The sequence below is a fragment of the Apostichopus japonicus genome, chromosome 5 (assembly GCF_037975245.1).
Source record: "Apostichopus japonicus isolate 1M-3 chromosome 5, ASM3797524v1, whole genome shotgun sequence".
NCBI classification, from domain to species: domain Eukaryota; kingdom Metazoa; phylum Echinodermata; class Holothuroidea; order Aspidochirotida; family Stichopodidae; genus Apostichopus; species Apostichopus japonicus.
This window is the reverse complement of record NC_092565.1, coordinates 15262875-15275891: the sequence shown is the minus strand read 5'-3', so window position 1 is coordinate 15275891 and position 13017 is coordinate 15262875. Positions and strand designations below refer to the sequence as shown.

The 13017-nt window shown below is 38.3% G+C and overlaps 1 protein-coding gene across 2 annotated transcripts; it reads left to right on the top strand.

Moving 5' to 3' along the window:
• Positions 1 to 229: 229 nt before the first annotated feature.
• Positions 230 to 9725, top strand: LOC139967815 (ciliary-associated calcium-binding coiled-coil protein 1-like). Of its 2 annotated transcripts, XM_071971909.1 has the most exons (10): positions 230 to 340; positions 1333 to 1406; positions 2583 to 2669; positions 4492 to 4598; positions 4827 to 4996; positions 5494 to 5635; positions 6991 to 7063; positions 7504 to 7723; positions 8406 to 8500; positions 9339 to 9725. In XM_071971909.1, the coding sequence occupies exons 2-10, from the start codon at positions 1344 to 1346 to the stop codon at positions 9420 to 9422; spliced, it is 1041 nt and encodes a 346-aa protein (XP_071828010.1). In that variant the 5' UTR covers positions 230 to 340; positions 1333 to 1343; the 3' UTR covers positions 9423 to 9725. The 2 variants fall into 2 exon arrangements, with proteins under 2 accessions (XP_071828010.1, XP_071828011.1); XM_071971910.1 differs by lacking the exons at positions 230 to 340; positions 1333 to 1406; positions 2583 to 2669 and adding an exon at positions 2892 to 3043.
• Positions 9726 to 13017: the final 3292 nt, after the last annotated feature.

Here is a 13017-nt window from a genome sequence, read left to right as displayed (position 1 = left end):
TGAGTAAATAGACTCAAAGCTGAGACACCGTTCTCACTATATACTGCCGCCTGGTAACACATGTGAAGGCACCGATTTACGTTGTTGTTTGATCTGTAAGGGTATAAACTACTAAGAATGTTGACTTGAAGACATAGTTTGCAACAAGTGCTTCTTCTCTGTTAAACGGCACAAGAGGAACAAACAGCAGTATTGGCCTACAGCATTTATCGATAGCATAGCATTCCGTTCAGCTGATAGCCTGACTCGGTATAGGAGGAGGAGAGTCCACATAATATCAACAAACGAAAGCCTCATATATAGTTGAGGAACCGGGAGAGACCAGAAAGGTTAACTTCAGGTAAAGGACCTTTTCAGATATCTTTAGCTTTGAATTATTGTGTATATAAGCGTTTGCCTGCGGGATGAAAAGTTAACCTACCCGAACCGTTGTTAACCATGCTCATACGGTTAATCTTTACAGTACGTTGTCTAGAATTTTGTACCTTTCTTTGCCTGATATTTATTTATCATAAAGATCGATATATTTGATGTGAGTATTGTGTTCATACCTTTATCATTCAATTAATATACGCAAACACACAAACGCAGGCTTACTCTATGAGTCTACTCAAAATCATCATTCAATGACTTAAGAAAGTATAAGAAATTGAGAAGGAATACAAATTTCTATTTGATTTTTTTTAAAGATATCTATGTTTAAAGCAGTGGCGTATCCAGAGGGGTAATGGGAGCAGGGGGAAATTGCATCCCCCCACAGAAATTTTCGGTGACGAGATTTTGACGGCAAACAAAAATTACACGCACGTAAAGTCGTACACATTGGCAAAACTTAAAGTTGTACTACCGTACACAAATGTAGTTAATATGATGGGGAATGACAGAACCATTTTGATTTTAACTTTCCCCTTACCAAGAGGTTCCCGTCCCCTTTGACCCCTAGGCTCTGGAACGGTTATAAGACAAATTCCGTGCCCACCTCCCGCCAAAGAAAATCCAAATCGAGACAGGGTATAGCAGAGGTGCAGCCAAGCATCTTTCTGGGGTTCAAGCCCAGAAATGAAACATTTTGCATCTATGCACAATTTACCACAACAACAAAAATTATAAGAGAAAGAGACACCCCTCCCCTGGACGACACATCATCTTACCTGTACTACAAAAAAAAAGAGTCGGTTGCGCTCCTGGGCCGTTTGATCTTTTACTGTGACATGAAAAGTCATTAAAACAGGCGTTAATTATACATTTGCCTCTTCACACTACCAAGAACTACATGGCTGGATATACGCGCCTTGTCCGGTCATGTATAAGAGACTTTCTGTTTACTCTTAGGAGATCAAATCATGGCGAGAAGACCAAATCTGAAAAGGCGACAAACTTTTGGCCACATTTCGACGGCTGGGATGGTAAGTTAAACAAAGGCAACAACGCTACAGAAGCGTAGCCAAGCCTCAACTAAATTGATAAATTGTTTTGATGGACAATATTTATGAGCAGTTTATCCATTTTTGTTTGTGCGAAAAATATAAGACTTAAGCGGGATAACTGTGACATTTCTTAAATACCTCCCATTTCCCTTTTTCTCCTTGCCTTATCTTATGTTCCGTCGCAGATATAGCTTGTTACAATGTTACAACGTTATAAACATTTGTCTTGAAAAAAATACATAAAGATAAAAAAATAAATTATAAATAATGATCGCATTTTAAAAGTCAAAATGCTATATACCGCTAGGGTCTGCGCCGTGAATACTTATAATACAGAGCTACATTTGTATAGTATCTTTAAACCAGAACTTTGCAAAACTGTATTGATGTTGATGGATTACTTCATCATGATAGGGTATGAGCCAATGCTATCCTTGTAAGATATCATGAAAAAGTATTGTAACCTTTCCCCGAATTGGACTGATCATTCAACGGTTGTAAGCCTTAATTACTGTAGGGTGTATCCGAACCGTCCCTTGTTAGTCCCTAAAATTTCCCGGTATTGTCGTATTCCGGGAAGTTTCCTTCAAAGTGAAACTATTGTCACGAACTTATTTTATGCAATAGATCGTAATACCATTTACTATTGGGATAAACTATGTCCCATTGCAAAAACAAAGAATCTTCAGTAGGCCTTTACTCACTTATAAGTTTTCATTCACGTAATAATAACGAATATACAAAAAAAATAGTATTCCCTGCTCAGATGTTGTGGATATCACGTTTGAATGGTGCTGACCCAAAATAGGTCAAGAAAATTGCACCCATACAATAATAGAACGACCTACAACTTGAACTTTAGCTGAGCTAAAAATGAAATATATATATATATATAGGCTACATTAAAATTTCAGACGACCCATATTAGGCTATATCAGAGCAACAATTGTAAAATTGCTGAAGTTATACGTTATTCGTGTTTGCTCATATCTCATTTGTAGAATGCACCAAAAAGGGTATGTTGCTTACTAATATAATATATAAATAATGTAGAAATGTACCGTAACTGTTGAAAGAACATTTGATCATCCGGCTAAGCACCACACTAATTCAACGTTTATACTGCCATTATTTTTTGTTACCTTTCCCCTATAGAGTGACCCAAGTACCATCTTAGCTCCGAGACTTCATCGCAGACAGTCTGTCGCTACCATAGGCCTTCCATCGTTTGCCAAGAACAGAGTAAGTAAGCTCGTATTAATGATATTATATTAGTTTCTTTGTGTGTAGAGTGATTTTTAGGAATATCACGGAATATTAGAAAACTTTGAACACAAAACTTAATAAACTGAGACAGTGCTATATGTTGGCAATATTTTTGGGGTTAAGAATGGTAATTCATTTTATTTCAGTTAGCATTGAACCTTGCAATTTCCAAAATAAAACTTGTGTTGCCTCCAACGTGTTTCAACTTAGCGCCACCATATCGTTACTTGGCAACAAAGATGTCCGCAACTGTTGCAAAAAAAGTGAAAGGGAAAACAGCGCAAATCTCTGTCCAGATTGTGGGGAAAGGACCTGAAGCATACAAAGATGTAGATTGGCATAGTATCAGTGTACGAATTGTATTTTTTAGATTTTACTGACAGTTGTTGCTTCAAATACAGCGTTGTAATTTGTTTTTGCCGAAAGTTTGCCATGTACGCTAATTCTAGTCATATACAACTTTGCCTCATGACCCTATTCCGCGAATTTTTTTGGCGTCATGCATGTTTGTCAGTGCCGTAGCCTAACGTATACAGTATAATTAAATGTCAATGTTTTTGTCCCAGGTTTAATCACGCTAATGATTTCTAGAATTAGTTTCGTAGAAGCTTTAATCCTCTATTTATTTCCATAAACCTTAGGTTACTCCCCTGCTTAAAGTTAAGATTACAAAAAAGTTACAGCTGATATAAAGCATTTAGAAGTAACACAAACCATGACTATCTAGCATTTTTTGGGGGGAAGGGGGGGGGGATACTTATAAATATCAGGCAGAGGTGGTATCCCATTGTTAACCAGTTATATTGTGTTGTAAAAAAGGAAAAGGAGGATGCAGTACCTTCTATAAGTGCAACACATGATATGCTGCTGTACAAGGAGGTATGGGGATCATATGGCTGTTCTGGTGAGTCTGTTTCACAGGAAAGAGCAAGTATTCTCCATCAATTATCTAAGGTGTTATCGCCATTTTTGAAACTATGGCATATCTATATCACCAGGATGCCCATGAAGGCTAGTAAACAGAACATATCTGGGCAAATTCAGATGTTTTGTAGCCATAGGGTTCATATCACTGCAGGGAATGAATGAGCTTTTCTATGCTTGATATAAAGAAAATGGAATAGCTATTTTAACACAAATTCCAAATGTCCTTGTTGTCATCAATTTCATACCCACTATTAATACTAGTAGCATAAAATGTTGTTCATTAACTGGTCACAGTTTAAAACAAATTATATGTACTTCTGTTATTGCCACCAAGCTCAATGGGTAATCCAAGGACATGAAAACACAATGCTGTAAACCAGCATTGATAGAGGGAGCTTTTATTTAATCTTCAAAATACTGCACCGAGGCATGAAGACCAACAGTGTTTTAAGTGCAAGACAAGACTGTGTGAAATGACAACTACAAAACATATTTAGTTGAAGAGCCAGCCAACATAACTTAAATACTTTGATGATCATTTGATGAATATTCTCTTTCAAAATCATGACATGCTATTATTTAACTTAATGGTTGTACAAAGCACATTGTTACACTATGTACAAAGATTATTGTCGACAGCCTGGGATTCGGTATCTCCACAATATGTGCTATCTATAGAGGCAGTTGTAGAGTGAAGCTTCAGCTCCATAATGTTTACTGTGCATACATTGTTTATGACCAGTATGTGTATGTTGAAGAATGCATCGCCTCCCATATCCAGGCATGCATGTTGGTATACTTCCTACTATTGGTTTTGTGATTACATTAAATTCATTCAGTGCCATGTAATGTATGTTCCTTCATTTGACAGGATGATGATGCTAAGGGTCTGGAGAAGCAAACCTCCTTGGCCTGGAGAGTGCTTAGTAATTCTCAGATGCAAGAGCTGATACCATTAACAGCAGAAGAACTTCAGAAGTAAGTCATCTTAAATCTAAAATCCTCTGTATCTTGTTGGTGTCATGAAGTGTACTCTGTGCTCAAGTTAATAACTCATGAACTATAATATGTAAGTCCCTTTGTCCCTTGTCTGCATTTGTTCTAATTTAAGCTTAGAATGGCCCTACCTCACATTTTGGAATGTTGTGCGATGTCATGTGGAAATAAATAGTTCACAATATCTTTGTTTTTATGTTGTCTTGATAGGAAACTGGCTGTTATATTAGATTTGCCAGATCATGATACCATTCTTCAAGATGCTGCAGTGCTAGACTTTTATGTATCAGGTTTCTGGTGGGGGAAGGAACAGGGATGGAATGAGCAGCAAATATCTGGTCTGGTCACAGTCCATCACATACTTATTGAAAACATCAAAGGTAAGGAAATAACGTCAGCCTGAAATATTTACTTTAAGACTTTAACCAGCCAGCAGTCTCTGCCAAAATGGGTGGACCCTTCACCAATGAAACAAAGCATCCAGTTAAAAACTGAGTTAAGCAGTCCTTCACACTGCTTGCACCTATACTAGCAAGATTTTCTTTTGAGAGCAGAAAAAGGAAAAAAGAAAATCTGTGATTTGACATAAATTTGTTTCTCTAATAGATAGCATGAAGAATCAGATGTCACAATACATTTTAAAACCTGAAAAAATGATGCCATAAGTTTGATTTTAGCACCTTTAGTTTAGGGACATTTCTGGTCAAATCTCATTCTCTTGTACAGAAAGGGATCTAAAACATTTTTATTCTGTTTGTTCCTTGTCATCTAATATTGTTACCATACTCAATACAGTTTATTCTATTTGCTGCCCTGATCTAATGTTTGTTGTCACCATACTGTTGACTGATACGGTCGTCTTTACATTAATCTGCAGCAAATAAGTTATCTCTGCAAGAGAATTTGACTGAACTGAAGAAGATGCTGGTTGGTATTGGTACCAAAGATGAGCAGAATGGAGGGCTTGATTTCTTAGATGTAACCATGGCAACATCTCTCGTCAAATTCTTATCTTCCACGTAAGTTTTGTCAGTAAGTGCTTTAATGATGAGTAGCCAATGAAGGACACATACATGTACAGATACTATTGGCTGAGTCTAAGCAGGATCGTCTGGCTGCATCAGCGAATTCATGCATTGTTATAGCGGGGTTTTTTTTACGAATAGCTTAAAAGAGAATGTTTTGCTAAGATGTAACCATAGCAACATCTCTCATAAAATTCTTATCTTCCACGTAAGTTTTGTCATTAAGTGCTTCAATGATGAGTAGCCAATGAAGAACACATCACATGTACAGATACTATTGGCTGAGTCTAAGCAGGATCGTCTGGCTGCATCAGCGAATTCATGCATTGTTATAGCGGGTTTATGACATTACAGTCAGCTTCAGATGACAAGACGTGCCTCATGGAGTAGAACGAGGGTGTGGGTGTGCGTCATGGACATGTGACACTTTTTAAACCATGGTGCATCTCGTATGTGGAACTGCTTTTGAAAATCATTCCCATTTCAAGGGAATTGATTCCTGCTTTGTCCAGTCTCAGTTTGAGTCCTCTGAATCACATGCACATCTCATGTAAAATGTAATGTGCTAATGTCACATTTGATAATGGTGTCATAACTGTAGATCTTACTATGAGTGATATAGTTTGCTGAATATCCATGCTTCTGCGCTATGAATGTTACAATGAAAACAAACACCTGCACCATGACACCAAAATAGATGACCTCAAAATACCTATTTTGATCCCCTCTCGCATTATACCCGTGACTCAGTTCTTAACACAACCATGAGGGTATGCTTAACTTCTATTTGCCTTTGGTGCCCCACATCTATCAACATCTTACAGACAACTCAAGCGTTGTTGCTAATTTGAATATGCTCCAGTTCTTTAGCCATAACGGGGTAGCATTGACTGATCTACAAGGCATGTCATTGAAGCCAACTCCCATGTAAAGGGAGGGGGGGGTCTGGGGTACTCCCCTAGAATTCCCCCCAAAAAAATTAGAAGTCAAATGGTTTAACCTGAGGCATATTTTGATTATAGTGTAGTTTTTTTTTTTACGAATAGCTTAAAAGAGAAGGTTTTGCTAACAAATAATAAGATATTAAACAGTTTCCTACTGATTAAGGAAGGGGCCTGAACCTCTAAGGGAAGTTCAGAGGTTAACAAAGGATTTAACATGGAGAGGGTGTTGGCCTTGGGTCTTTCAAGCCATCATGGGTCCTCCCCTGAGAAAAGATTAACATGTAGAATGACACCGTAGCATATTTAGTCTTGTCATTCATGTTTACATTACTAGATCTTTCCAAGCCCACGCTGGTGATTGTGAGCCTCATTAATTGGATACATTTTTGTCTTTCTCCTGCCTAGATTTTTCCAACACTACAGGCTGTATGAGTTCTTGTTTAATGGTGAGAGAACCGAGCAAGTTATTAGTACTGATGTAAGTATCTGTAGAGATTGTATAAATCTTATCATTTTATACAAGCTTTATAAGCATGGAGAAATTAAACAAGGGTTGGGACCTCATATTTGAGAGCATAAACATTTCATTTCTAGGTGACCAACATATGACATGTACTTGTATATCTGTGAAACTAAGAACTTTGCTATGTCAGCGTTTGGAGTATAAGTCTCCAACTATTATAGTCAGTCTGATGATTTCTTTAGTCATAACGCCCAAACTCTTTGTATGGAATCTTATGCACGGATTTGAATATTTTGGAAGGCTGAATGTATTTAATAAATTATTGTAACACCCAGAAACTATTATTGGTAGTAAGTTTCACATCCCAAAGTGAAACATACTAGTAAATGTTTTGAATAGATCTTCAAACATTAGGTGTCTGTTTATGTCCTAATGCTCTATATGCCTATTTTCAGCTTGAAGTTGAGCTTGTACCTCCAGCAAATCTACCTCACCCCCCTCCTTTAGATGAGGCCCTACCAGAGGATATTTACAGACGCCATGTTGCACCACAATCGTCAGAGAGTAGAGCTTCAGTTATGACTACTGAAGAAGACTTGGAAGTTGCTACAGAGGAGGCCATAGAGACAGAGAGCAAAACAGGAGAACCAGCAGTAGAGGATGCAAATGATGCAGGTAGTCAGATTCATTCAAACCACCTCCCTCCCTCTTTCCCTCCCTCCCTCTCTTTGCCACCACCCTCATCTGATATAAGAAGGAAATGTTGTAGCTAATCAGATCCATTCAAGACACCTCACTCCCTCCCTCCCTCCACCAACTTCATCTGATGTAACTAGGAAATGATGCAGATTGGCAGATCCATTCAAAACACTCCTTTCTCCCTCCCTCCCTCCCCAACCCCCTCCCTCCCTTTGCCACCACCCTCATCTGATACAAGAAGGAAATGATGCAACTAATCAGTTCCATTCAAGACACCTCCCTCCCTCCACCAACCTCATCTTATGTAACAAGGAAATGATGCAGATAGGCAGATCCATTCAAAACACTCCTTTCTCCCTCCCTCCCTCCCCAACCCCCTCCCTCCCTTTGCCACCACCCTCATCTGATACAAGAAGGAAATGATGCAACTAATCAGTTCCATTCAAGACACCTCCCTCCCTCCCTCCACCACCCTCATCTGATGTAACAAGGAAATGATGCAGGTATGCAGATCCATTCAAAACACTCCTTCTCCTTCCTCCACTCTCATCTGATAATACAAGTACACTCCAGTTCATCTGATTGGTCTTTTTTGGTAAGATAATACCATTGCTTGTTGAGCCTGTTGATTAGTTCTTCTTTTTTAATGTTCATTCAGAAGAGGAAGTCGGTGACATCTTGGCTGGAGTCACAGCAGAAGAGGTACAGACTGTGTTTGACCGTGTGTCCAGGGAACTATTCTCAAGTTTACAGGTAAAACCTTTCCATTACTCAATCCTCTGAAAGATTGTAAATTATTCAGCAAGATAACATGATTGTATAGGATAAGATAGGGAATGAACACCATAAGTAGCTTATGTGATCATCATAAGTATTTTACCTGACCACAACAAATCCCTTATGTGAACAAACTAAGTATTTTATCTGACCACAACAAATCTCTTATGTAAGTATTTACTGGATCACAACAAATCTCTTATGTGACCATCATAAGCATTTCACCTGACCACAACAAATCTCTTATGTGACCATCATAAGTATTTACCTGACCACAACAAATTTCTTATGTGACCATCATAAGTATTTACCTGACCACAACAAATCCCTTATTTGTCAATCATAAGTATTCTATGTCACCACAACAAACCTCTTAAGTGACAATAAATATTTTACCTCATGAGAGGATCATACAGTAGGTCTCTTATGTGATCTGCATAGGTATCCTGTGTTTCACCAAGTAACTTATGTGACCACCACAATTAGCTCACTATTTTCATTATAAATGACTGTTTACATTTATATGCAAAGCAGTACATAGCGTACTATTATTGTTTTACTGGTCGACTTGCCACAACGGCCAGGAGTGGTTTATCATAGCTATGTCGAGAGTCTGACCACATCAAGTAATTACAGAGATACAGAATGGTCAAAGTTTTCCATCTTTGTGTTCCTCTTCTCTAAGTATCTTTCCATTGAGAATCTCCTTTCTTATGCCATGTAATGTTTATTTCTGATGTAACCATTTATCACTGAAATATTCTGTTTCTTTTCATGTCACTGGCAAATTCTGTTTTCTCCTTTCATTCTACAGAACCATGTTGCTTTGAAATTAAAGGAAAGGGAGTCTGAAATCATTTCAAGAATAAATAAAATCCACCGTATTTTAGACAGGTAGCTGTGGTACAACTTTCTAGAGCCTGTCCTCCCCAGAATCAGCAAGATGAGCACCCTGTCCCGTTATGTCTGAAGAAATGTGTGATCCTCTCTTGGTATCCTATGAATACAAGGAAAAAATTAACTATATGATTGGATGAATTCAAGATGAAATACATGTAACAATACACAAGATACTTGTGGAAATATTTGTCACTGCTGGAGTTGAACAGTCTGCTAAGAGAAGACATTAGACCAATAAGTTGTGTAGTACTCTTAGAGATATTACTTTTAATGGTCAATAATTATCATAAATTTAACTTTACCTTCTGCTGTGTGATGCTATTTAATATTGAACTGAAAGGTCCATCTTACTATGAGCTCTCTGTACTAATTCAGTAAAGAACATAACACAGTAACAAATATGTCCTTGTTAATATTACTATCATTCATTAATTCATTCAACCATTCATTCATTCAAAGAACATTATATCAGTTACTTTTGAAATAAGTACAGTAACATAATAATACACATAATAATTGTAAAGAGAAGGAGACAGAGGAGTGCCCACAAGAAGGTTGCAGTAGCTTATAATTGTGAAAACCCTTAAAAAAAATATAAATATGTCTCAATATAAAACAATAAACCGAGAGAAAATGAAACAAAATCTTGAAAGTAGTTCTTCCAAATATGCTAGAATTACCACAAATATTCATTTAGCTCTCATGTTAGCATCGACAAATTGTCAGACTTAAAGGCATTGAAGACTCGCCCCATACCGCGTGCCGCACTTTTGAAAAAGTTAACTTTCCGTTGCTTGCAAGTGAAGTTTTCTTCTTGTCGCTACAAAATGCAAACAGTAATGAAACGTGATACATTGTTATATTTTATCTAGACCTGAAATGTCCATCGCGGCTATGTGCACTGTGTTGTGGGTATTGACCGTAGCTGTCCCCCTTCCCCTTTGGAAATTTTCTGCATTTCCAGGTGGCCTCAGATGCAATTTGGTGCAATATAGCACACTTCAACACCCACTCCATTTTGTAAATAATTTTGCATTTTCACCTGGCCTTAGATGCAATTTGGTGCTCCAAATGAGATTTTTTTCTGCCAAAATGTTCTGAGTAAAATGACGAATGTTGTTATCATTTATTGAGAAATGAAAAAAGGTGATTTCTGACTTGCGAAGCGGGGGGGGGGGGGGGAATGATACTTCCGCCCCCCATATTTTTCACTGGGGGGCTGGCGCCCCCCAGCCCCCCAGTTCCTACGCCCTTGCTTTAAAGTGAATCCATGCTCTTATGTCAAATCAATCTTCATACTCATACTTGTAAACATAATTTTGTTTTCAAACTCATCCCAAAACTTATGTGTATTCATGTAATCATTGCTCACTATTTGGATTGTTAATAGGATTGTCAATATTCCAACAGAGTGGAAAGAAAGCTAATCCCCTTACTATCTGTGCTTGGTTTGATATTCAAATGTAAATAAAAACTATATTCTTCATTTCAAACAGTCTTGTCCTTTTATTCCTATCTTTGTGTAGCACATTTAGCAGCAAATGTTCTAAACATTGTTAAGGAGATATGCATGAATTTGAGTTAATATTGCAATTAGTCATGTGAATTCATGACAATAGTGAATTTGGAGACAATGTCATCTTAAAGTTCTCTGTATTAGCATGAGATATTTCATATTTCCTCATGCCTGGAGGAGTATCCCCACTGAAGAAGATGCCATTAACATGTATCATAATTCATGTAATTTCAGGGAGACAGTCTTGTTTCTAGTTTACATAATGAAGTACCAATGTGCTTGAGGAACAGTTTGTAAACACACAAGAGAACAAACAGCCAATGTGAAGGGATGCTTAATGCAGGACAGAAAGGCATTTATTGATTTGGAATTAGAAAAGCGACACGGCTCCTGGGGGGGGGGGGGAGAGAGATATTTCACAACAGTGTACACGTTAATTGCCACCTCCATTGAAAGTTGAAGTGACTGCAGCTTCGGAGAAATGATCAACGATATTCGAAACAGGTGTGTATTACCTAGCAACCTGCACTGGGTGATCACTAGATCATCCTTTCCTAGCATGTGATCTCCTCCCATGACAATCAAAATGAGACATTATATTTCTTTCGTTTTATATCACTTTTGGCTGACAGTGTATTCTAATTTTATCTTCTTTATCATCACCCCCCTCCCCCCGATTTTATAGTATTGAGTAATATTTAAACTTAATTCTATAGCTTCCCTTTCCTGTATATTTCATTCACGTCCGTCTTAGCTAATATTTTCCCAGTTGACAACCGGCATGAAACAGGAAGCTTCAGCATCTTAATTTCGAAAGCTTGCAAATTAAAAAGTATCGCACTCTACAATACTTCCTTTTCTTCATTTGTGGGAATCCCAAAAGGAATCTTCTGTACTGCAACAATGTTAACATTACCTACGCATTAGGGCAGTTATTAACGCCAAATCTACGCCATGACTTAAGTCAGACGTGGCGACTGGGAGAGCCCCAATCCCTCATTACTAAATATTAAATATTGGCACCAGTCTTACTATTATTCATTCACCTTCGGTTTTTGCTATGACTTTGAAATTGTATGTCGCAATGTGTCATTATTAATGTACTATTTATACTGACTTTTCAGGTCGTGTACTCTGACTACGTAAAAATTGCGAGTCTCGTACGGTTACCCTTACTATTAAGTTGAAACGGATTGAAATTCGATATATGTTATATCATTACTGTATCATTTCTGTCGCCAGCCGTCTTGATAAACCTAATCGTTCGTGCCATAATACCAACATAAATGAGAGGTAGGGTGTTCCGTCTTATTCGTCTGCATTCAGTGGCGGAGCTAGGGTTATTGGTCAGGGGGTCGAGAATGGTCTGTAGGGGTGCTTTCGACGCTATCTAAGCGGAGCGCCACCACAGGTTCAGGGGCGTAGCGAAGGTTTTTTTGTTGGGGGGGGGGGGGTGTGGAGAATTTGATTTGCCGACGGATCTGGAAGTGGTGACTGAAATGGGGGAGGGGTCTAAGGGGAGGGGGTGTCCCCCTCCCCTTTGGAAAATTTTTAGTTTTGAAACGTCCTTAGATGCAATCTGCTGTATATTTTAAGTCAAATTTGATTTGCCGACGGATCTGGAAGTGGTGACTGAAATGGGGAGGGGTCTAAGGGGAGGGGGTGTCCCCCTCCCCCATGGAAAATTTTTAGTTTTGAAACGTCCTTAGATGCAATCTGCTGTATATTTTAAGTCAAATTTGATTTGCCGACGGATCTGGAAGTGGTGACTGAAATGGGGGAGGGGTCTAAGGGGAGGGGGTGTCCCCCTCCCCTTTGGAAAATTCTTAGTTTTGAAACTCCTTAAATGCAATCTGGTGCATATTTTAAGTCAAATTTGATTTGCCGACGGATCTGGAAGTGGTGACTGAAATGGGGGAGGGGTCTAAGGGTAGGGGGTCTACCCCTCCCCTTTGGAAAATTTTTAGTTTTGAAACGTCCTTAGATGCAATCTGGTGCATATTTTAAGTCAAATTTGGCACGGAAGAAGCTCCCGTTCTCCTTTTCTCTATTCAGCTTTCCTTCTTTCTTCCCCTTC